Below are 23,556 nucleotides of genomic sequence, written 5' to 3' on the forward strand. Positions count from 1 at the left end.
TTGTTTTCCATTCTTACGTGCAACCTACCCCAAAATATCTACTGGGGATGGTAGGCCAAGACAAAAGACTTGGATGGCAACAAAAGACCTGAATGGCAAAACTGAGTTTTTAGCAAAGCTCTGAATGCAGAGACAGGTTGGAGGAATGAGCTGGGGAGGGCACGCCAGAGAGGGATAGATGCGAGTGAGGTTCGTTATACACTGAGCTGTGACTTTTGAGTCTTCTGCAAGTCTCAACAGCTGCTTGATGCTAATGTTTACCATAGTTCCCATGCCAAAAAAAAAAAACTTTCTAGAAATAAAAAAGAAATTGTTTTGAGAATTATTTTTATGGTGATAATTTTGGAAAGAGTGTAAAAATGTGTAATTTTGCATCAGTCAGGCTGCAGGAAATTGTCCTAGCCACCCTAGGTCTATCCTTTGACAAATGCAGTGGAGAAAATCCCAGTGGAGGCTGCACTTTGTCTGAGAGAGTCATGCTGTCAGAAGGCTCAGCAGACTGTAAAATTTTGGAAAACAAAAAGGCAAGGTAGCCAGCAGAATTGTTGTTCTCAGCAAAAACTACATTTATCACTGTTTCTGCCTCTGAAAGGAAATGATGTGAAATGCTCTGCTTGCATTTTAATAAACCTGGGCCTTTATTTGAGGAAAAGAGACGTTTTATGCTTCTGTTGCTGCTAACATTGTTCTGGGCAGCCTGCTGCGATCACGGCTGACCTTGCCTTGACTGGATCCGTCTGTCGCAGATTACACTATCACATGGTGTCTCATGCAGGGAGCTCCCCTTTGCTTATGCTGCTCCTTAGGCCAGTGAACCAAGCTAAAATGGTCTGGAGCCCTATTCTGATCTCAGGCTAATGAGAGCTGGAAAGAACAGAAATTACTAAGGCTCCTGGAGCTACAGCAATACGAGGGAAGCATGAGTCTATCTGTAGAGAAACAGCACCTATGGGAAGCCCAGATCCACAGAACTGCAGCTGTTGCGAAAGATGGTAGGATCTCCTTTTGGTTCCCTAATAATTTCTCCTGACACCACAGCTTCCACAAGAGGTCTGGAATGATTCATGCACGTATCTTCCATACTACCAAGGGATTTTTGATATAGAAGAGCTCTGTGGATTTAACTGAGTCACAGAGGAAACCAGGCTGAAATAACTTTAGCAGATAGACAGGTAGTTTGACAATAAGCCAGGAAGAAAAACAGCAGTGCCCAGGAGAGAAGCCACCAGGGTTACCAGGAAAGGTAGGTCACGGCTCCTCCAGGCCAACACACATTCAACTTCCCGGTGATAGATTTGGCTGCCTTTACATGGCAACTGAATGTATGGATTCCCATGGGCAGATGGTTTTGGTCTGAATGGATTTGACAGCCTTTGACCCAACTTCCCAGCCAACTTAAAATGACACATCCAACATTACTTGGCATTGGGGTGGGAAGTGACTTTTCTGTTCTGCCAGAGGTCTCTTCTATTTAATGTCCTGTAAAGGAACAAACTGCAAATAGTAATGACATCTTGTGGTAGTTGTTGAATTATTACCCTATGATTTAGCAGAGAATTAGCTGCCAAATTTCATTACATTTCACTCCCTCCACACTGCCTCCAAACTCAAGTTCTTAAAAGCTCTTAAAATCTGGGTACAGGAGATCTCTAGGACCTTTGTCTAAGAGTTGATTTTGGGGAAAAAACACTTGATTATACAGGTCAGAAATTCAAAGCCATAACTGATTAAAGGGAAAGAAAGATTATTCAAATATACATACCCAAAATATTAAGGCTTTGATGATTATCCAGTGCAGAGGTGACCTGGCCCACAGAATGAGTCTGTCTGTGCTGGAAGCATCTAAAGTGCAACAGCTGTGGAACACCTGGTGCTGAGCTTGCAAAGAGCCTGGATGAACAGCCACCATGTCCCCATGGGAGGCAGAGATGTGGGACATTACGAGTCACTCCCCATAGTCTTGCGGTGGACCCGGTTCACTTGTACATACTTCAGCTTTGGCACTTTGTCATGTGGACTGTAGTAAAATGTTCAGGTGTCTAATGATTTGTTAACTGTGTAGGTATCCAAAACTCTTATGAAGTTATGTGCTTAATGGAAGCTCTGTGAAGAACCTGCATACTTCCCATACTAGCATCTATAGTCATAACATTTTACTGATTATCCTATTCTGCCTCCCCAAAATCACGTTCTTGTCAATACACTCCCTCCAGTGTTCATTCCTGCCCAAGGTTGAAGCTTTTCAGCCAACCACCACAGCTTCCTGAGAGCTGTGCATCCTCATCAGCACGCGGTGGCTCAGCTTTTAACAGGGATCTTGGACATGGACAAAATAGTAGTAATAAATAAGTGGAGCAGAAATAGTTTAGGCATATACCTCCACAAAAGTGCTACAAGGCTGTTTTTCCTGTAATGTGTTTTCTGGGTATCTTTGGGGCTTGCAGACTTTTTGGTTTTGTTCTACTGTGACTTCTCAGCTGTTTTTTTCCCTCCAGAACAGCAGAAGGCCTCAAAAACAGATGAGCAGTCTGTTTCTAGAGAACTGTGCTACTTTATATCACTTCTTCCCCAAGAGACAGTAAAAATGATCACTTAGGAAAGACTCAGAGGTGCCAGTGAAATCGCAAGCTTGTAAGATGAGGTGAAATGCTGCTGCTGAGAGTTGATGGTGCAGAATGTGGAGCAGCTGATCAGCGCCACTGGTCTCTGCATTTGAGTAGTGGGGCTTTGTTTTCCCCATATTTCCATTTTATTGACACACAGATCATGGTGTTCACACTGGGTACTGGAAATAACCTGTGTTTTTCCTTCATATTTGCAAAAAAAAAAAGGGGGGGGGGCAAATACAAATTACAAATCCTCACTTGTGGGATTCTCTGTGGATGGATAAACAGATAATCAAATGGCTGTATGATTCTATAGTCTGTAAGGACAGCTATATTGATCTAGCTTTTTCCACGGGATGATGCCACCTATTGGACATTCTTAAAAGTGGCAAAAACAATGCAAAGAAAATAAAATCTTAGTAAATACTGATTTGTTTTTTAGCAAATCTGGCTAAAATTTTGACTTTTTTGTATAGTTCAATAGCTAGATAGAGATTTCTACTGGGTCATTTTGACTTATGATACTGCATTAGAAAAGAAGAAAAAAATACTGGAAGAAACACTGGAAACACTGACAAACCTCTGGACAAAGAAAATGAAGTTCAGAAAAAAAATACAGGTAAAGCTTAACAAGATATTTCTATCCATTTTTCCAGTGGAGATGTAAACATTTATTTATTACTTAAGTGTGGTGATCGACAGCTTAATTAACCTTGTACTGCTCTTAAAAATGAAAACTAAAACTTAAAAATGTTCTGTATGCTAATTTACCTTGAGGAACAGTAAGAAATCTTCTTAATATTGGCCTTGTAATGGTTTCTTCTTCAATGAAAAGTCTCCTGAGCTCTGTCAAATTTAGATGGAACCATGGAAGCCTCCACAGAACTACCCTATCACAAGGTGGTGGTGTGTAAAGACGTTCAAACTTTTATATACTGACATTGAAACTATTTGTGAAATTTTAAAAATTCTGAAGGGCAAGGGTCTGATTCTGCTAAAGTGGAAGTCAATGTGGAATATGCATTTATTGTAACAACACAAGATGAAGCCATAGATATTGGTCAATTTACAAAATAATTTCTCTGATTTGATAAGCTTGCTCACAACAGAAGGGAAGCAGGAAAACAGGATTTAACAGTTCACAGAAACAACAAAGAAAAATGACTTTTTCACATTAAAGCGTTAACGATTTTGAATTTTCAAAGCCTTCTGTTAGGGTCTTTTTCTTTTAAAAAGAAAAATATTTGCCAGTTAATAGAGATGACAGAGAGAAACTATGGTATGTTCAATATCAACACAGTTACATGTTCTTACAATACAATATTTTTAACAATTCATTTGCGTATATAGTGATCTAAAAAAGTAGGTGTATGTTGACTTATTCCAGACTTATTACCCATTTTGCAGTACTGAAAGCATTATGGCTAACAGGAAAAAAATATAAGACTTTCAAGTTTGCATTACAATACTTTTTTAAAAAAATGTATAAATCACTCATTTTCAATTAACTTGATTTACAAGGATATGTACAATTCAAGTTGGACTTGATTTCAAAGTTATTTTAAGATTTTACACCTCTATATGAAAATCTCTTTCATTTTCAATGTTTGACATATGCTCTTATTTCCTCCTGATGTTTGAAATCTTGTGATGCTGTGAAATATGGTATCCATCTCAGCCCCGTCTGGCCTCTTGCAAACTGTTCCACTTATAATCTTGACCTCAATCTGCCTATAACAGGTTTATTAGTACAAAATTCTGCCCACCATGAAGGTCTGTTCAGAGCTTTGCTTCCTTGAAGGATCTCGGCCCACATATTTTTATATAACTGAAAAAAAAAGGATTAATTTCTACATAAAATAAAAACAGGAAAATTTCTGCAATCTTATATTATTCAATAAATACTTAGTTTAAATGGGATTAGGATTGAAAATCTAGGTAACAAATGTGCTGATTAGGTATGAGCTAGAATCAAACAAAGACAAGGGATAAATCTTCAAACCAGTATAAACATCTGATTATCTGTGTAAATTGTTTAAACCATCTTGGCATAATAACAGTTACCTTTGTTTTTTTTCACATTATGTTGTTTTCAATTTGACAGCAGTTGTATTATCAAAGGTAAAAATTTAGAAGCCAGGGCTGAATTAAGCTAATGTCCACACTGTCCACACCTGAAGACTGTATCTGAAAGTGCTCACACTTGTAGCAAGTAACATCCCTTCTCTCCCAGATAGGATCTGTTTAGTCTGAGTATAAGAAATTCCTCTCTCATAAGCAGGTTGTGAATTCGTCAGCAATTTTATGAGGGATAAATAGGATTATAGAAATAGGAGGAGGGCCGTATCTGCAGCAGTAAGTATGAGTACAGAATGATACAGTATAAAAGCAGTCAGCGATGTAAAATGAAAAGACTTTCACTGACATCAAAAAAGGCCTATCCCTATAGTATTTGTGATGATTTAAATAAATTTAAAAATACATTCTTTGAATATATTTGCACCTCATGCATTTGGGCTAGAGCTTACTGATACTATTTAATCCATTCCAGGTTTGGTTTAATATTGCCTCACAACTTTTAAAGCTAATCTTGAAATAAATTTAATGAAAACTTTACATACTTAAACTGGGATTGTCAAAGCTTCCTTGAGGAAATGATGCCCAGAACATTAAAGTTTGTTAAGAATCTGAAGTTTTATTCAGGGCTTAAAGCTGCCTATTACAAACTTGGAAACTTTTCTCCTGATCCAGTTAGGGATCTGTGGCTTTAAGCCCAAGCCACCATACTGCAGCACAACATGGATTATCCTGAATTAAATTAATTTGCCTATTATGCTTGTATAACCTATTCTATAGCACATCATAATTTGTACTAAAATTTTACCATTGTTTTCCTATGAAACACAAACTATAATTCAATCTATCCAATCTAATAATTCATTAATGAATAAGATGTGTGAAATGGAGAAGAAAGTATGAGACTAAAAATAACCACAGGATTACAACTATGGGAAAGCCAATGAAAAATTTATACATGTAATTAGAAAGTTATCCATATGCAAGTGTTAATGCTACAGTATTTGATAAACTTCACAGATAGCAACAAATAGAGAAATAAATATGGGAGTTAGGAGACAGGCAGCTTTATTAAGTGCTTTCTTTGAGTGAGTGACTGGCAGCCTTTTTCAAATTTCAGCCAAAAGCATTTACACAAGTTGAAAACTATGGACTGAGAGGCAGTTTCCAAAACTTGCCTGAATCCTACAGAACATGGATTGGATATCACTGCTCAAACTTACTTTCTCCAGATATGTTTAAATTTGACTCTTAAGATACTACACAAAACTTCACAAGTCCTTAGCAGGCAAGGAAGTCAGTAATGTTGAGATTCCTATCTGCATAAGATGCACGCTATTCAAGGTCTGTATAGCTACAGGTGAAATTGGTTATCTGATGTTTTCAAAGTTCTTAAGAAAATTAAGCTGATTGTACTGATTTCAGTGATGGATTTGGAAGTCTATCAGTTCTAAATTCCTAATATTAATGAATTAAATAAGTCTCCATGGCTACTATGTTTATATTAGAAATCAACCCAAATCTTTTGCTGGAATTCACAGAGCATATCCTCTGAATGACTAGCTAAATCCATTGCATGACAGCTTTATCAGTTACTGATAAATAATCACAAGCTGATTGCTAGAAAGTATTCTAAGAAAGATCGCTGTATACATGCCACGTATCTTGCAGACTTGCTCCTAGTATCCATTAATATTCCCTGTTAGAAACAGAATATGGGGAGAAAATGGGCTTTTGGCCATTACAGATGTTGTTATAGATGATATTCCTTCTCCCCACGTCATTTCTGAAACTTTTTTCTCCACAGCCTTTTTTGTTATTTGAATCCTCAAAAAAACTACAGAAAGGGAAACAAAACTCCCAGTGACGACCGTGATCGTCCTGTTGCGATGGTTTGAGATGTGCTAACCCTCCATTCTTGATTTGTAGGTACAGTGTTCCTGAAATATGCATTTTGTTAGGAAACGTTTGGAAACGTTTGTGCTGCCTTTAGTATCACTTGATCACCACGGAAACAACATATAATTTTAGGCAGCAAGACACAGACACCAGGATATTGAGTGTGCTTGACTCAGCCGTCCTACCAAACTTCCTGGTGGGCTCCCCATGCTGCAGTGATTTGCTACAGGGTCTGTCCATACCAAACAAAACTACTATCTACTGCTAGTCTCTCTACATAATAGTTATCCCACAGTTTGGCCCTGTGGACTGGAGTTGGCCACTAAGCAGGAATTTGGGCTCACTGAGGCTTTGGAATGAAATATAGCCCTTAAAAATGTTAAAAAAGCAGAGAGAAACAATAACTGTGAACAGCCAGGTCCATGGTGCACTCACATCCTGATTCCTGCTGCATGATTTTGACACCTCTGAAAGTATATGGTAGAACTAGGAAGGATACAAAGGACAACATGGTTTATCAGAGGAATGAAGAAAAGCTAATTAAGAGTAGATACACTGGTGGCTATTAAAAAAGATGACAGCTTGAGAAACCTCAACAACTGTCAGAAGCTGAGACACGGGGGAAAGAATAAATTGTTATCTGTTTTGTACAGTGTTTTCCTTCTGTGATTAGCTATTGTTTGTAACAGAGTATTAAGTGATCCATGGCTATTCTCATGCTCTTGATGCGATTTTTGCTTTGTGTAATTCAGACTGTACAAAAGAATGTCCTTGAATCATAACAGAGATGAATTACATATTAAAGCAAGGAGAGGTACTGACAAAACAGAATCTTTCACATCTTTATTAGGTTCTCTGGGGTCTCTCTCTCTAGTTTTTGAAGAGAATTTCCAAGTAGAATCTGGGACACCTTTCTGAGAAAGGTGTCATCAAGCCCACGTGATTTATGTACAGAGCTTGTACTTCATTGCATGCGTGAAATGACACTTGAAAGGGGAGGTAGGTGACTCTGCATTTTTTGCCTAGCAGAGATGTTCCTAGAGTAAGACTAGGATTAAATTAGCATCTACAGAATAATGCTGTTGCACTAGTTAGTAATAGACCCAAACTATTCTACACTGCTTGATTCAGTTAGAGTAAGAAGATATTTCATGACAGGAATCAAAACAGAGTAGAGGTGCAAGAGTGAGAAAAAAATGCTGACTTCTGTGAATCTGTCACTAATGAAGTAAACAAAATCAGTGTTTCCTAAAGCATTTTTCATTGCTTCATTTGTGATAATCGATGCATACATTTTACAGTCCTAGCAATCCTAAGGTGAGGGCTTATGCTTCCTCGGCTGTGAAACATGTATCATGACATGTGCTTATATCAAAGGCTTTCTAGGAGCTTTGACTAACAAGATTTTTAAATACTTAAAGATTGTTAGATGAAGGGCTAATACTAATTTTTTTCAGAACAGAATCACTGAATCACAGAATGGTTGAGGCTGGGAGGAACCCCACGTCTTCTAGTCCAACCCTCCCACTCAATCAGGGACATCTAGAACATGTTGCACAGGACCAGGTAGGTTTTGAGGATCTGCAGAGGAGGAGACTCCACAACCTTTCTGGGGAACTTGTTCCAGTGCCCTGTCACTGTCACTGTAAATAAGTTTTTTCTGCATATTCAGATGGAAATTCCTGTGTTTCAGTTTGTGTCCACTGTCTCTTGTCCTGTCACCGGGCACCACTCAGGAGACTTTGGTCCCACCTTCCCTTCAGAAACTTGTACACAGTGATAAGATCCCCTCTCAGTCATCATTTCTCCAGGCTAAACAGGTACTTTCTCTCCTATCTATAAATTGTCTTGAATATGTTATGCCCATTTACAAAAACAGTCTTTTTCAAGATGATTAGATTTATAAATATTAAAATAGGTTTTATTACCTCTCCGTTAGCTTTGCCAATGGGAGAGTTGAGAATAAAGTCAGGAGGAGCAAAGACATCAACCAAAGCAACGGCATCATCTTTCAACTGTTAAAAAAAAGACATATATTTCCCAACTTTTGTAGGTATCTATGGCTATCTGTGTACTCCAGAGCAGCATTAAATTACTTCCATAAACTACTAGCCAGTGGTAACTTAAAAGAAAACCTCTGCAAGGAAACCAGCTTTATTTTGCTCTCTTTTTCTCCCAAGATAATTACCAAAAAGAAATTGCATTTTAAATGCTTTCCTTCATTACCCACACAATGTGTTTGAAGACACATTTTAACTAAGTTGGCACTGTTTATGACATTAAAACAAATGTAAGAACTCTAAAAACATAACCTCTTTGAAAATTTATCTTACCTGTGCAAAATATGATCCAATATGAAAAGCTTTTGTGTTCAGAAAAAAGAAATCATGAACTAATAACATAATTAAATAAGCAGAACTGCATTAGTGATCTCAAGTATTTGGCTAGCTTTCCAACAAAAATTGCAAGGCCACAAATGAAATAGCATCATTTTATAAGGCATATATTTTCTCAATGTTTGATTAAAAAAAAAGGACTAGATTCAGGGTTAATGGGTTATTAACCTTAATATTATTTAGAAACAATTAATATAACCTCCTCATAATCCCTTGAAGAACACTATAACTAACATGTTTCTTTTTTCTAATATTAAGATATTATTATCCTACCCCAACAAACAATATTCATGGCTTACCCTGTGGCAAAGTTCCAAAATAGCATTCTGAATAAACCTTCCAGCTTGTTCACCTGAAACATAGCCACCTGCAAATATATTTACAAAAAAAGTGGAAACAAATAAACAAGCTGATGTTACACTGTTACAAAGGAATTTATCAGTTCAGTACTCAAATGACTAAATGTTCTTGTGCAATTTGATTCTCTTTCATTAATGAGCTGACTCTAAATCTAAGACATTTAGAATTCTTTGCATGAACAAACTACATTACAGCATCTGCCTGTTTATTCCCTGTTGTTTCCTGCAAGTACGGGACCATACCAAAGCTTGTGAGCATTCCATCTTCTCTGAGCTAGGAGTGAATATTTTGGGTTAATTTATAGCTTCATACTTCCAAATCCCTCATCCTGAAAATTCTGCCCAGAATGACTTTTTTACATTATACAGGTGGTAAGAAAAATGCTCTAATGTAAATCCTAGTTAAGATTCTCTCCTCCTGCCAAGAGACAATACTTGGCGGAAAAAAGAAAAAAAAACTAATTTTAAAATTAAGAGTTTTATAAAATTACTTGCACAATGTATGCAGGGAGTTGATCTCACCTTGGTAGAGCACAGCCAGATGCTTACTTATAGACCAGAGGCCATACAGAGCACTGAGATTCTTGAGCACAGGCTGCAGAGTAGATGGCACGCTGGGATCATGGGTGTAGTCATGGTATCTTTGCAAGACTGTTTGCTCAATAAAAGCAATCGCTAATGAGCGACAGTAGTACACCTTAGGGCACAGAGAAGGAGGATACTGAGTAACGACATACAAGAGGTGAATACCAAGCTCAAAATGGAATTGCTCTGGTGAAGCCAGTGGGGATTTGTTCATTTAGATCTAGTGATAACATAGCTTAAGATTTAAGGAAAACCTGACATGAAACACTAAGAGAAAACTTCCTAAAAGGTCTTTGCAAAGTTTACTTGGAAAATGCTTCATCCAAGTAGAAATAAAATCCCCTGGGTTCCCCGTGGGTTTCAGTTTGGTAGTCACGCCTGTCCTAAGACAGGGCAGATTTAAAATATAAGCAGTGTAATTTGGCAACACCTTGCAGCCAGACTCTGGGATCACGTAGCTACATAAGAGAGGGGTCCATGCAAAAATGGTCTGATGAGTGTAGGATGAGTGTAAAACCATACAACTATAAGATGACAAAAGTAGGTTCAGATTTTAGTTAATATTATACAGAATTTTATAAAGGGAATAAATTTTTAAAGAGTTTCAGTAACCTACTGAACTCATCGCAGTCCATTCTTTTAATAAAAAAAATAAATCTGACCATGTAAGCATGACTGGATTCAATACAATGGCTTGCAACGTGTTTTGAAAGAACCAAGTGCTTTGAAAGAAGAAAGTGCTTCTTCGCCCCCAGAGATTTCATACCAAATATGTGTAAACTATTAAGCTACTGCTTACAAATCATTTTCACATGTTTTTGAGACATTTATAGCAAAAAATCTCCCTTCTCTGAATTCAAATTGAAGGGAGGAAAGAAAACCTAATGACCAAGGTATTTCAGTGCTATCTCCATGGGAATTGTGTGCTTAAATAACTTTTAAATTTAGCACACCTGAACAGAGGAGCAAGGTGAGTCCTCAGTAAATCACCTTCTCTAACACGCTGGCCCTAGAATGAGACTCCCAAGAGCTGAGCAGTGGGCAGACAATGAGGCTCAAATTTCTTGTACTTTTTATGTTGCATGCAACCAGAGGGCAATTTTTGTCCTGAATTTGAACAGAAGACTGTCTCTACTGCTGCTTCTATGGCAAACACCAGAAAGGGTTCCTTGGAGGTTTTACACAGACCATACTCTCCTGAAGCCAGGCTGGCTCCTTCTTGGTGCAGAGTTCAATACTCCTTCCTGCAGTTTTTAAATGAGTTTTGCAGATAGGATCAACCACATTGGTCATCTTCAGGGAACAGATCTCTCCCCTCAGTGACAAATGCCAAGTGTTCTTTTCTTGGATGCTAGCCAGCATTTCTCATGGAGGTAATAGAAGTGTTTAGGGAGCTTGGAGATACAAACTGAAATTTGGAGTTATGCCATTTGTAGTTGCTAAAGCTCACTGGTGAATCTGTTATTTGTAGATTGTCAGTGTTTCCTTTTCAGGTTCCAGTGCTGTCAGTCTGGTATCTTTCATGAGTACTTTGCACTATAGAAATTGTGATGGAAAAGACCTATTAGGTCATCGAGTTTACCTACCTGCCAGAGCGAGATTCTTTCCTACAGTATGTATTTGGCCACAAGAGCAGATGGAGATGTAATAATCAGATGCTGCAGTAGATTTAATAGTAGTACATATAGTCTTCAAAAGTTGTGATTTCAAGCTTCCACACACCACCCAGCACATGCCTGTACTTCTCTGAAGGGAACTATCCTGGAAGAGCTCTGTTGATCATAACTGTCCTCCTTCTCACATGATTAATACAATGCACATGGACAGGAATTACATTTTATTAGTTATATGATTTGCTGCTTTATGCTTGAGGAAATTATATTTCATGACATAATGGGATAAAACAAACAGGATCTGGCAAACTTGGATGAAAGCACACATAAATAAAATGAAAAAGCTGAACAAGTGTTACCTGACAGTTGTTTCTTGCCTCAAAATCACTTTGCCCAGCCTGCTTCTCCTTGTTCAGCTTTAGATCGCTTTCTCGGAGCAGGTAGCAAACCAGCCATCTATATGCTGCTAAGGGAACTGTAGGAAAAAAACCCAAAATCCTCAACATTCTGTGACTTTCCTGGTCACAGAAAGCAGAGTGATAGCCATGCAGAAGACAGTTTTCACCTTGAACCAGTACCACCCCACCCAAATAGGAGGAATTTAAATCCTTCTTGCAATATATGAATTCCTTCTTGCAATATATGAATATCCCTAGGTCTAAACATGCTTTAAAGAACTGTGGATATCCGAAGCAGCCGTCGTAACCCAAAACACTGGAACTTTGCATGTAGTTGCATGTAAATAACAGTTAGGCATAGTGAGCTTGCAACTTTCAGTGAAGACACATCCTTCTGACCATACACTAGTTCCAAATGACCCCAGACTACAACAGCAGGTATCCACAGCCCAGTTTATACCCAAATATTTTCCAATTACCTTCAAAATTTTGTATAGTATTTTCTTTCCTATTTTAAGGCCTAAGTATACAAAGTTTGGAGGCTCTTTTGAGAATAAAACAAAACCAGAAGACAGTCAACATCTGGGGACTCATCAACTCTTTCAGAGTTTCTCAACTCTGAAATGATGCTACATGCTGCCAAGCAGATGATTTCTAATACAGCAAAGGTGGATGAATGTAACTGCAGGTGAATTTACTGCTTTTTGTAAGTGTGTTATATTTTTAGAGCAGTCTGGAACTACTAAGGGAAAAAGTGCTACAGCTTAAAAGATCTTGTAAAAATCCTGCTTGTCTGTGCCTTAGCTTAAGATTTAATGTAGGGATATTATTTATGCAATTCTGAGTGTTCACATGCTGCCTGAGTATAGGCACCTAGTTTAAGAGCTCAGCTTTTAACAGACCACTGCAATAAAGAGATTCATATATTTTACTACTATGATCTGGTTCAGTAGGATTTACAAAAGAGGACAAAAAGCATGTTTAGCTATTTGTGGTCTGATAGATTCCACTAGCAGGAGACTTAAAACAAAGAAGAAAGTATGCCGTCATTTTGAACTAGCATTTTTCTTACTTGGGTATGCAAAGTTATTCAGATTTTCCCCCATAGCTATTATGGTAATGTACCATACTACCTCACCTTGTATCTCACTTAGGACTGATCATTACTCAAAGTTCAGCTTTTTTTTTTTTGCAAATATTTGAGCATGAATGTGGTTACTGAATTCCAGGAAGCAACCCAATTACCTCTTATATACTAAGTTCTTATACACTTAGAGCTTACATATACATCCCTATATACTAAAGCAGCGTTTCTTCTCCTGGTATGCTTTCAGTTTTACAGACTTACTGTTGCTCAGTTCCCTGTCTCTATTTTGTTATCTCTTCACTTCATTAGTTTTGCCTCCATTAAGTAGTTCAGGATGAATCTTAAATCTCTGTATCAGGCAGGAATTTAAGTTTTTTGAAGCAGTTCTACATTAGCAAAAGTGTACCTGAAGAGTCCATGCAATCTTCAACACTAACGGCTGTGAACTTCTGGCCAAGGATGTGGTGGTAGTTCTGCAAAAAGTTTATTGTTCCAAAAGGGGACTCGAAAGGAACTTTCTCTAAAAAAAGAAAAAAAAAAAAAGCTTGATGAGAAAAGAAATAAGAATATTTGGAAATAAAAAATTATTACAAACCCAGACATGCACTTGATAGGCCAGATTCTGATAGGTCAAATTATTTGTTTGTTGTCTCCTACTCAAGCAAGTGAGGACAAAATGGACAAGTGCTGAAAAACTTGACATCACTGTCTACAAGCACCACAAGATTCAACTCCTGTTGCAGTGTCCTGGATGTTGGCGAAAATCACTGCTACAAATGTTACACACAATCATTTATCTAGAGAATGACAAAATGTAAACATGGAAATTACTACTAAATTAGGCAATATGAACGGTCTGAAGCATAATGAACAAGGTACCCAGACTCAATAGGATTTTAGGAGTAGCTCCACTGGATTAAATGGCACTTCTCTGAGGATATAATTAACACCAGTAAGGATGGCAGAACATCTAGTTAGCTTCCACGGGATCTTGGAGAAAGAACATTTCTTGCAGCAAGTATTTGTGTATTCGTGAATGTATCATGTGATGGATTCTGTAGCACATTATTTATGCTCTACAAAATGATTAAATGACTATCAGTTGTTTTACCTCCTAATTCCATTATCTAGTCACTGTTGGGTTCAGCAAAGGATTCCAGAATGAGAACTGACCTCTTATGCAACTCATCCAGCTCATTAAGTAGTTGCTTGTTTGCTGAAGTAGGACGTTGTTATCACCTTCGTACGTGCAGTTTGGGTCATTGTCATTACGAATTTCGCCCAGACGATTCACTTAAAAAGAACAAGCACATTTTAATATATTTCAATGTATTAATGAACGGTAAGGTAATTATTATACTATGATAATAATGTAAGAGATCTAAGTAAGGCATCTATTCTTACCAAAAGATAAGCTTGTAAATTCATGATTTGACTTGATAAAATGAATATAGTGGGAAGATTTCATAAAAGTGTGGATCTCTCAGAAGGGCAAATTTCACCTAAAAAATCTGCATTTTTATTTCTGGAACTGAAACTGAATCACACATACAGTCTTATTCTGCCCAAATGCTGGTGCAGATACTGCATGGGTTTAGTTCCTTTTGTGGTGACAAGTATAAAATAAATCTGCATAAAAAGGAGATGCAGAAAAAATCCTTTCTAAAAGTACCCCTAAAATCTAAATGCTGTGCCTCCCCCCCGCCAAAAAAAAAGTTGAGGTAGACAAGAATATAAACATTCTCTTTTTGAGCAGTTTATAAAGTGAGTCTGCAGCTTACTGGCAAGGTAGCCGTGTCCTCCACAAGCTTCTCGGCACTCCTGGGACGCCTGCTGAGCAGTCCAGGAAGACAGCGGCTTGCTGGCAGCAGATAAGGCGTGAATCTCACGTCCCAAATCAGCCTTTGTGGAAAACAAGCTTCTAGTCACCACTAAGTTTTACATAAAGTAAGTTTGTGAGCATGCAAAGAAGAATATTTCTGCTTTACACAAAGCACTACTCTGTACTGATGATTTATACAAATTAAATGCACAGCATTGTGCACTCTTTAGTAAAAAGAGGAACATACGTAACATCAAAATTAATTTGGGTACCTTTCGAGCACACACTTTATTCATTTGTTGTTTTTTCCCACATTCCTGTGACACTGCTGTACAATTCAACAATTTCATGTTTATTTCAAGTTTATTGTAATAAGAGCTCAGTTAGTAAGAAATGTGTAAAAATCTCACCTGTCTCTGACTCCTTTCCTTTGTCAATAAGCCTATATAAAATACTATAAAGTTCTCAAATAGGGATCTGGAGAAATAATCTAATGCATATGCAGCAGCCAGATAAGGAAGAAGGCGCCATTGCTGGAATTAAAAATAAGAAGTTTTGTTTGCAAATTGATATATAATCTTATATGCGAGATTATAAATAACTTTAAATTTCCAGAAAACATTTTTTTTTCCAATAACTATCTTATAATTTTGAACGAACTCATTCCCTTCTAATTTGTCCAAATAGAGAATCTCTAGTTTATCACGATGCTAACTTAATTATGTTTGTAAAGAATTATTCTTACGTATAACCACTTTATAAGTCAGTTATAGTTACATTATTCCAGTTCATAGATTTTGTGAATTTGTGGTAAATGTCCTTTTAAACCAGTGCAAATGTTCACTGAAGCTTTTTGGGCAGAGAGCAGAAGAGAGCAGCCTGTGTTTCTATAATGCCTGGCATGCAACGAGTCAATCTTGACTCATATGTTACTTTTGTACCAATAGGACAGTGGGTGTAACTTTCACTTGTTCTTTTCTCTGCTTTATGTACATCACTTTGCTGCATTCTGTTAAAAGAACAGGGCTGTGGAGTACAGAAAAAAAAAAGCATCTTTGTTGCTCCAAATAGGTCAGGTAGAAGCCCATGAAAGAAAAGGGAAACTGCCCAACAGGAAGCTTTTGTTGTAGAGCGAGTAGGGAATGAGAGGTTCAGCAAGAAAGGGCTACAGAGCAGGCAGAAACCAAAAGATTCCTAAAAACAGTGGGAAGTAAACCCAGGCTAACTGCAGAAGAGGTGGAAAAAAGACAGCTTTTCCTAGAGATTGTTGAAACCCATGAAATCTTTGAAAGTTGAAGTTGCAGGCCTAAGGGCAAGCCATGAAAAAACACCCATTTTGCACAAACTGCGCACGTTTATTTCCAACACTTCATATATATTAACCATTTCATTCAGCACATCTGAGGCTTCTGTATTTTCAAACCTTATCATATATACTCTTTTTCTGCTTTTTCAAACCAGAAGCCCCTTTGGTGTTTCTCATCTCTTAATCTATGAATAAAAATAATTTATCACAAATTTAATGTTAATTTGGAACATTCCCACAGTACACTTCAATTTCCACATTTTAAAAGAATAAAGACTAAAAAGGGGAAAATGAGCATAGAAGCAAAAGAAGCACTGACATCTTTTTAAAAAATGCTAGTTCTGTATCTGCAGTAACTTCATGTGCACATAAAAGACAATTTTTCTCTGAAAAGGTTATTGCTTTAAAAGACAAACATTTCTAAGCACTTCAGAGTAATAAGAGTGTTTTGGATTTTGCTATTCCAAGAAATTATCTCAAAAGCCAGATCATGCCAGGAGCAGCAGCAAGGAGGCCTGGAGTTAGAATGAACAGCTGCAGCTGCACAGGATCTGCACTTCAGATGTACTTCTGTACTAACTTCAGTGACATCACTTTTTCTAAAATAGCTTTGAATCTTACTTTGTTTTAGTTATATACAACAGTCTGTAGATTGGAATTCCCAACTTTTTACCTGCATTTGGTATTCCAGAACAGGTATTTCTTCACCATCAGCTGGCCCAAACTGATGGCGAGTTGCTGAGAAGCGAATGGCGATAGTTAAGGCGAGCTTCAAATTGGTCACGGACATTGCTGTAATCTGAACTCTGCCAGGGGACAAGGACCCAAGTGAAGCACTAAAACGATCTTTCACATCCTGAGGGAGGAAAAGGCACAGAGCGAATGGTGAGGTTAACGTTTCATTTACCTATCCTGTAAAGATGCAACTCTGGCAGCGTGATCACAAAAGTCTGGAGGCTTGGCTAATTTTATTTCTTTAGATATTCAGTTAAGGTATCCAGGCAGGATCCAGAGAAACTACTCTGCACCAGCGGGGCAGTTTGAAAAGCAAGAAATAAGTAAAATCAATAAGGCGAGTTGTTACATCTCTAAAAGGCAATTAAAAACCTGGCATTTTTGATTATGGAACCATTCAAACAAAAGGGAAAACACTGTGAGTAAACAGTTGCCTCCTCAAGAGCTTACAGAATTTCTGTGAAGATCCTGATGCTATTTAAAAGGCAGATATTTGCGACTGAGCTAGTAACTGTAGACTCTCTGTAGTAAGCAGGGAAAACAGGAAAGGATAGCTTTGAATACTCATATAGGCATGACGTACATATTATTATCTATAGTATAATATCTATAGTATGTCATAGTCTAATGTCAATAGCCATATTTAAGTCAAGACCCCTAGCACTTCCCAACCCACAAGGCCCATGCCCTATCTCTGTAATCTACTTGTATCTTTCTATACTTAGTAAACTATATTAAAGAAATACAAATCTTAATTCCTACTTTGTAAGAGCTCGAGTATTTCCCTTCAGGTGTGACATCTCCAGCTACATTCAGTATGTTTTCTTTAGGTATCCTGACACAATGGAACACAGCAAATCTGTTCAAACAAATACACAAGCAATGTAAAGTTTATCTTGACACAGTTTTTAGTGTCTATATTACAGAAAAAAAATCAAACAAACAAAAAAAATTGCACACGGAGTCAGATTTATCAGTGAACTGAAAATAGTACCCCTACACCACATAGGTAATTTGAAGAGAGCATGTGTGGGAGAATAAAACCTTCAGACGCAGACCAGTAGCCGAAATACAAGCAGGAAAATATTTTCCTATCACTTTTAACTTCAGTTTCTTGCTCAAAAATAAGTATGGTGATTAAAAATCACCACAAAGCCCTTATTAACTCTAGGGGGCCATTTCCAAAGCTTTATCTGTAAAGAAATAAAATATTCATGAAAGGAAGATCAATGTATTCTCTTTGAGGGGAAGGACAGTTTTCTGGGTAAAATTACCTTCTGGACACATGATAAAATCAAATAGACTCAAACAGTCACCTACAGCTCAGAAATGTCAACTGAATGCTCGGTTTGTATGAGGTAGGTTTTTTACTAGATGTGCCAGTTATCTAAAAGTTTGGAAAGAAGAACTACTAAAACTTCCTTTTCCTGATGGACTATTGTGATTACAAATTATTCACTACCACAAATAATTCTGCTGAACCAAACGGCCCTGTTGTACCGGAGCCTTGCTCAGGCCAGTCTGGAGACTGTAAATGCTTTGAGACCAGATATTATGCATTTTTTATAATTCTAAAATATAGATCTGTGAGGCTATTTCATTTTGGCATAATACAGAAAGGAACACAGCTAGATTAGCACACTAACAGGGAACTGAAAGGAGTATTCTCCTTTGCTTAAACTCAAACTAGGACTTCTGTTCCCTATAATGTACTATGTTAAAAAGGAATGACACAGACGATTTTTTCTAAATTGTGGCATGCTAGCAGTAATAAAGAAGGAACCTATTATAATAGGAAAAAATGTCTTGAGTATTCACACTAGTCAGGAAGAAAGTGTATAAACTGTTTCACCCAATTGGGCAATACAACTTGGCACAATACCAGTAATATCAGCTCTGCTCATGAATATCTCAGTATCTAATAGCTTTTGAAAGCTGCATTTGTAATCAAAGCAAATTCCTTTTGTCTGCCAATACTGGCTGATCTATTTAATAATGCTCATGAGAGCCAGGTCTTTCACATTAATAAATTACATAAGGGTTGCATTGCTACATGTGCTTTAAAATTACAAGTTGTTTCCAAGGAAACATATCTGCATACTGACTTTATTCAGCCTTAGAGATACAGAGTGTTTTCAGCCTTAGCCACAGAGAGAAGCATGCTATCCCAACCAGAAACCAGCTGCCTCCTAGCCTTATTCATGCTAAGTGCTTTACTGAGAGCAGTATCAGTGAGGCAACACTGCTTGGTGGTAGAAGCAAATTCAGATTTTCCAAAAATCTGACAACCATTCTTATTAATATTTTTTCAGATTATCTACAATTAAAAAACAACAACAACAAAAACCTCAATAAAGATCTTCTGGTTAAATGCACTTTCCTTGCTCCCTAGATCTCAAATAAAACCCATCACAACTAAAAATACACATCAACACCAAAATTTTAAGCAACAGTGTTCATGTTACATCGAATAAGGCAAGCAGATACGAATATGGTCACACAAGTGGTGAGACAGATGCTAACTATAGATGACTGCTTGCTTGAGATGGTAACTGCCAGTTAGAGCATGTTGAAAGCTAACCACGGCCTATTTCTTGTAAGTCATTGGGACAAACAAGAATTTTAAGGCATTTGAGGGATGAAAATAAGGCAGTTTCACAGATGTTTGTAAAGCATCCCTCCCAAGCAGAAGAGGACATATTGTAATCATGACAATGAAGATGACTGCAAATCGTCCTTTTTGTGTTTTACATTTAGAAAATTAAAATCTACTAATATTAGATATGCTGTAGGTATCTGCCAAACAAAAAATAGTTTAAATAAAGTACACTGAGACAGTTTTGGGGAGTTTAGATTTTTTTCTATTATGTTGTCCATTACAGATGCATAATTTCTCCCTTTTTCTGTGAGGTGCCCTCAAAATAAAGTCATATGAAAATGGTACAAACTAAGAAGCAAAAAAGTGAGACAGAATTAGCAGTTACAAATCCCTCAAAGTATTCTCAAGAGAAAAGAAATAAGATATATTGTCTATAAGCACTAGATGAAAATAAAAGCAGAAACTTTCAGAACTGGGATTTAGATGACTGTGATATGACTGCCAACTCCTGTCAGGTTTTTACTCCAAGAACTTTTATGCTATTTGAAATCTTACTTTGTAATCATTAGACATACTAGCCAATTGAACTTGATATCGGAACATATTAAAAATAAATAATAAGGTTTAATGAAGTCAAATATCACGTTTCTAAAGTTTATTAACCTAGAAAACATAACAAGTAGACATGGACCACATCTGTCAGCGCATTTAGTAGAAAATGCCCTTAAAGAAATGAAGAAAAGTAGAAATATCTCACAATAATGAAACTGTGCAGACTGTCATGGGGATATCATGTACCAGCAAGTCTGGAAAATAGCTAAATTGCATGTGGTGATGACATGACCATGGGTTTGAAAACTCCACTGCCTCTTCTACATAGCAATTAGTGTGACCGAGATAAAAATCTTTCTGCATTTGGATAAAGAGCTGTCACTTTAACTATATACCACATGATTCTACTGTGTTGGCCTCCAGCTGTGTGATTTTGGTCATGATAAATTCATAGGACCATAAATTTTAAGGTCAGAAGAAACTACCAGACCATCTAATCTGAGAATCTGTAGGAAATGGTAGGTACTCCATGGTTGGATTTGTAAAGCAAACTGCCCCAAATCATTCTGTCTTGATCTGCAAATTGTACTTGGTCAAGAGACCTAGCACTTAACTGCTGGCTTTGGTAAAAATCATAGTTAAAAATGGACAAGAAAACAACATGCCTCCTTTTTGGCTGTGGTTCCACAATGTTTTCTCTTTCTGTAAATATGAACCCTCTGCTCTTTAAATTTCTGTCACTTATGACCCTTCATCAGTTAGTGTGCGTGGATACATGAATACATGTACAGCCCTATCTCATGGTGGACAAAGTCACACAGAATAACCCCAATATCCTGGCAACAAGTACATGATACTCTACTTTTATTAATGCCTAGTACATTATATCTTACATATAATGTACAAAAGAAAGAGGCATTTTTATAACATCTAGCAAATAGGTTAAAAACAAAATGTGTTAGACACATTTCTACTGAGATTAGGTGAGCAGAGCGAAGCCGTGTTCTAAAAGCAGCATTCTTGTTAGGGTTCTTTGGCCAGCAGTTTAGGGAACATTTCAAGCGAAGTTAATCTTATTGACTTTAAATCACGCAATAATAATTCATCTGCTGTGCAGTAATGTTGATAAAAAAAAAGAGCAGCTGGAAAAGCTACAAGCTCCTTTTGCCAATACTAAATTAATAGGCTGTTACCTATGGTACCAAGAGCTCAAGCATGCTTTGGTGAACTGCAAACCCACTAAAATGCCTTTCCTGCCAGCTTCTGTTATTGACTATGTTAGAGATGGTGCAGTGACAGTTCCTTTAATCCTTCTAGCCAGAAAGAGAAAGCAGGTGAATGCTATTGGAAGACTGGGAATCAAGTGATCTCATGGCTCTTTATGGGATGCAGTAGACCTCGGGAAGAATAATGCTTAAGAAGTTTGCTGAAAATATTGTAGAGGAAAATAGCCACATGTTCCAGATTGAAAACTCACAGAAAAGTTAAGAGTTGAGAAGAGCTACTGAGCAGCTAGTTAAAAAAAAAAAAACTACGTAAGGCAGTAATTTAGACCTAGTTTTTATGGGAAAGGCACTAAAGAATTTTGCTCTGTAACAGCAATGTTCAAAAGCTGCGACAAAACCACGACCTGCTTTACGGGTCTCCTAATTCTATCTTAATGGACTTCATGGGAACGCGAAGACCCTCTCCCCCTAAATTCCTAAAACCTACGTGCCAGTCATGCGATGGTTTCTGGCCGTGCCAGTGCCTGCAACTGTTCCGAGCTCACAGAGCTCTGCAAAGGAAAAGGATGTTTGAAGCTCATTGCAAATGTGAGGCCTTATTTCTGTGAGCAATAAAACCAGTGCATGACCACATATGAATTCACCTTTCTTCTCCCCATTAGCGCTGGTCAGCGTGAACAGCACTGCAATGATCTGGCCAGTTTAGAATAACTTGTGACACAAATGATACAGGAGTGAGGCAGTGCTCTTTGGCAATGGGGTTGTGCCTGGTCATATGCACAGAGGGGTGTATTTGTGCAGTGTTTCACCTTGGCAATAACAGCCAAGTGTTGGAAGGCGTAACAGCAAAAGCACCAACGATTCCCCGGAAAATCACCACTTAGATATAAATTGCAAATAAACAGGATATGTCTTGCAAAATATTTGGCTTAACCATGCAAGCAACACTATTTACGTGGACTGATAGCAATAGATATATGTATGTTCTGGCAAGAGTATTTGAACATCTCTTTATTTTATGCTTGCTTCATGACCACTGCTCTTTATGCAATTGTGTGTAACTATGGTCAGAGGCTGCAGTTTAAAGAATTCTTGAGCAAGTACAAACCTGTTCATTTGAGAAGCAAGACTGATTTCTACACTTGTTTTCTTATTTCCATCCCTGTACTGTGTCTTTCTCTGACCTGGCACAGCCTTTTCCATGGCCTTGCAGTGAACCATACTTGATAAATGATCTGGCTGAAAACAGCCAAGTTTTATGGGTTTTGGTTTTAATTTTTTCTTTTTTTTTTTTTGCTTAGTTTTCAGACAGTTCTAGTTCCCCAGTGCAGCCCACTACACAGCTACACAAATGTTTGTCCCAGCACACGGAAAAAGACAGTATGTAAAAACAACCAACTATGCAACTGCGCATGGGATTTGATCTTTGCTGTAAAATTGTGCTCCAAGACAATCTATCTGAGCTCCAGTCTTCCCAGGGAAATAACTTCAGCCACTGGAAAATCTACGTAAGAGTTAAGAGTATAAATAAAGTGGGAGACAAAACCCTTTCAAAGGACTAGAGTCTAATTTGTTCTACACTTAAACTGATTAGCAGAGTCCTAATTTATTATGGACACTCTGGCATACTGAAATATTAACAACCAAACACCGAATAATACCTTAAAATAATCTACAGAGAATTGGTGATACACACTATTTTTGCAAATATGCACGGAATTGTGCTGAGGACTTTCACACCCTGCAATCTTTCCACCACCACTTACAGCTTTGCTGTCCTGCATACCCTCCTCTACCCATTTCCTCTTGGTTATTTTGTTTTGTTTTCAGTATCTAGAATACTGAATCTGGCTTCAGTTATTTTACTAGAGAAAGTACTGAATGTCTTAGCACATGTCATATGTATGGAGAGATCACACATGTTAAGTGAATATGAAAGGTCCTTAAACAGTTATGAAAAAGCTTCAGTTTTCCAAAGTCCATTACTGTAATTAAATACAGTCCTTCCCCATGCAGAAAGACCCTTTTCTCTCCCACAAACAAGTCAGCTAAAATTATCAGCCTTATTTTTGTCAGTGATGACAAAATTTCACTAGTTTCATGATAGTTTCATCTATACAAGAAAATCACCATTATCAGCAGATGCATCTGACCAGAGCAGAGTACGTTTTGCAAAGGCAGGCATGTTAAACACCACTTTGGAAACACCATTTTCCTACTCTTCAAACTCTTTTCTGCAAAGACTCAGGTGGATATCTCATTTCTCTATCTTCTTTCTATTTCTGGAGTGCAGAAAG

At 37.5% G+C, this 23,556-nt stretch overlaps 1 protein-coding gene across 1 annotated transcript in view; it reads right to left on the minus strand.

The window, feature by feature from the left end:
• Positions 1-3,848: 3,848 nt before the first annotated feature.
• The window catches only part of ACOX3 (acyl-CoA oxidase 3, pristanoyl), a 28,924-nt gene continuing 9,216 nt past the window's right edge, over positions 3,849-23,556 (minus strand). Inside the window, exons 7-17 of the mRNA XM_010218377.2 lie at positions 17,645-17,741; positions 16,821-17,003; positions 15,252-15,374; positions 14,801-14,921; positions 14,193-14,312; positions 13,426-13,539; positions 11,894-12,009; positions 9,859-10,033; positions 9,277-9,344; positions 8,510-8,596; positions 3,849-4,434 (exon numbers count right to left, since the gene is read on the minus strand). Of these exons, the coding sequence (XP_010216679.2) occupies positions 4,315-4,434; positions 8,510-8,596; positions 9,277-9,344; positions 9,859-10,033; positions 11,894-12,009; positions 13,426-13,539; positions 14,193-14,312; positions 14,801-14,921; positions 15,252-15,374; positions 16,821-17,003; positions 17,645-17,741 (1,324 nt within the window). The 3' untranslated portion in view covers positions 3,849-4,314. The remainder of the gene's footprint in view (positions 4,435-8,509; positions 8,597-9,276; positions 9,345-9,858; positions 10,034-11,893; positions 12,010-13,425; positions 13,540-14,192; positions 14,313-14,800; positions 14,922-15,251; positions 15,375-16,820; positions 17,004-17,644; positions 17,742-23,556) is intronic.

This window comes from Tinamus guttatus, unplaced genomic scaffold, assembly GCF_059628265.1.
Source record: "Tinamus guttatus ecotype Peru unplaced genomic scaffold, ASM5962826v1 Tinamus_guttatus_pri_ptg000052l, whole genome shotgun sequence".
NCBI lineage: Eukaryota > Metazoa > Chordata > Aves > Tinamiformes > Tinamidae > Tinamus > Tinamus guttatus.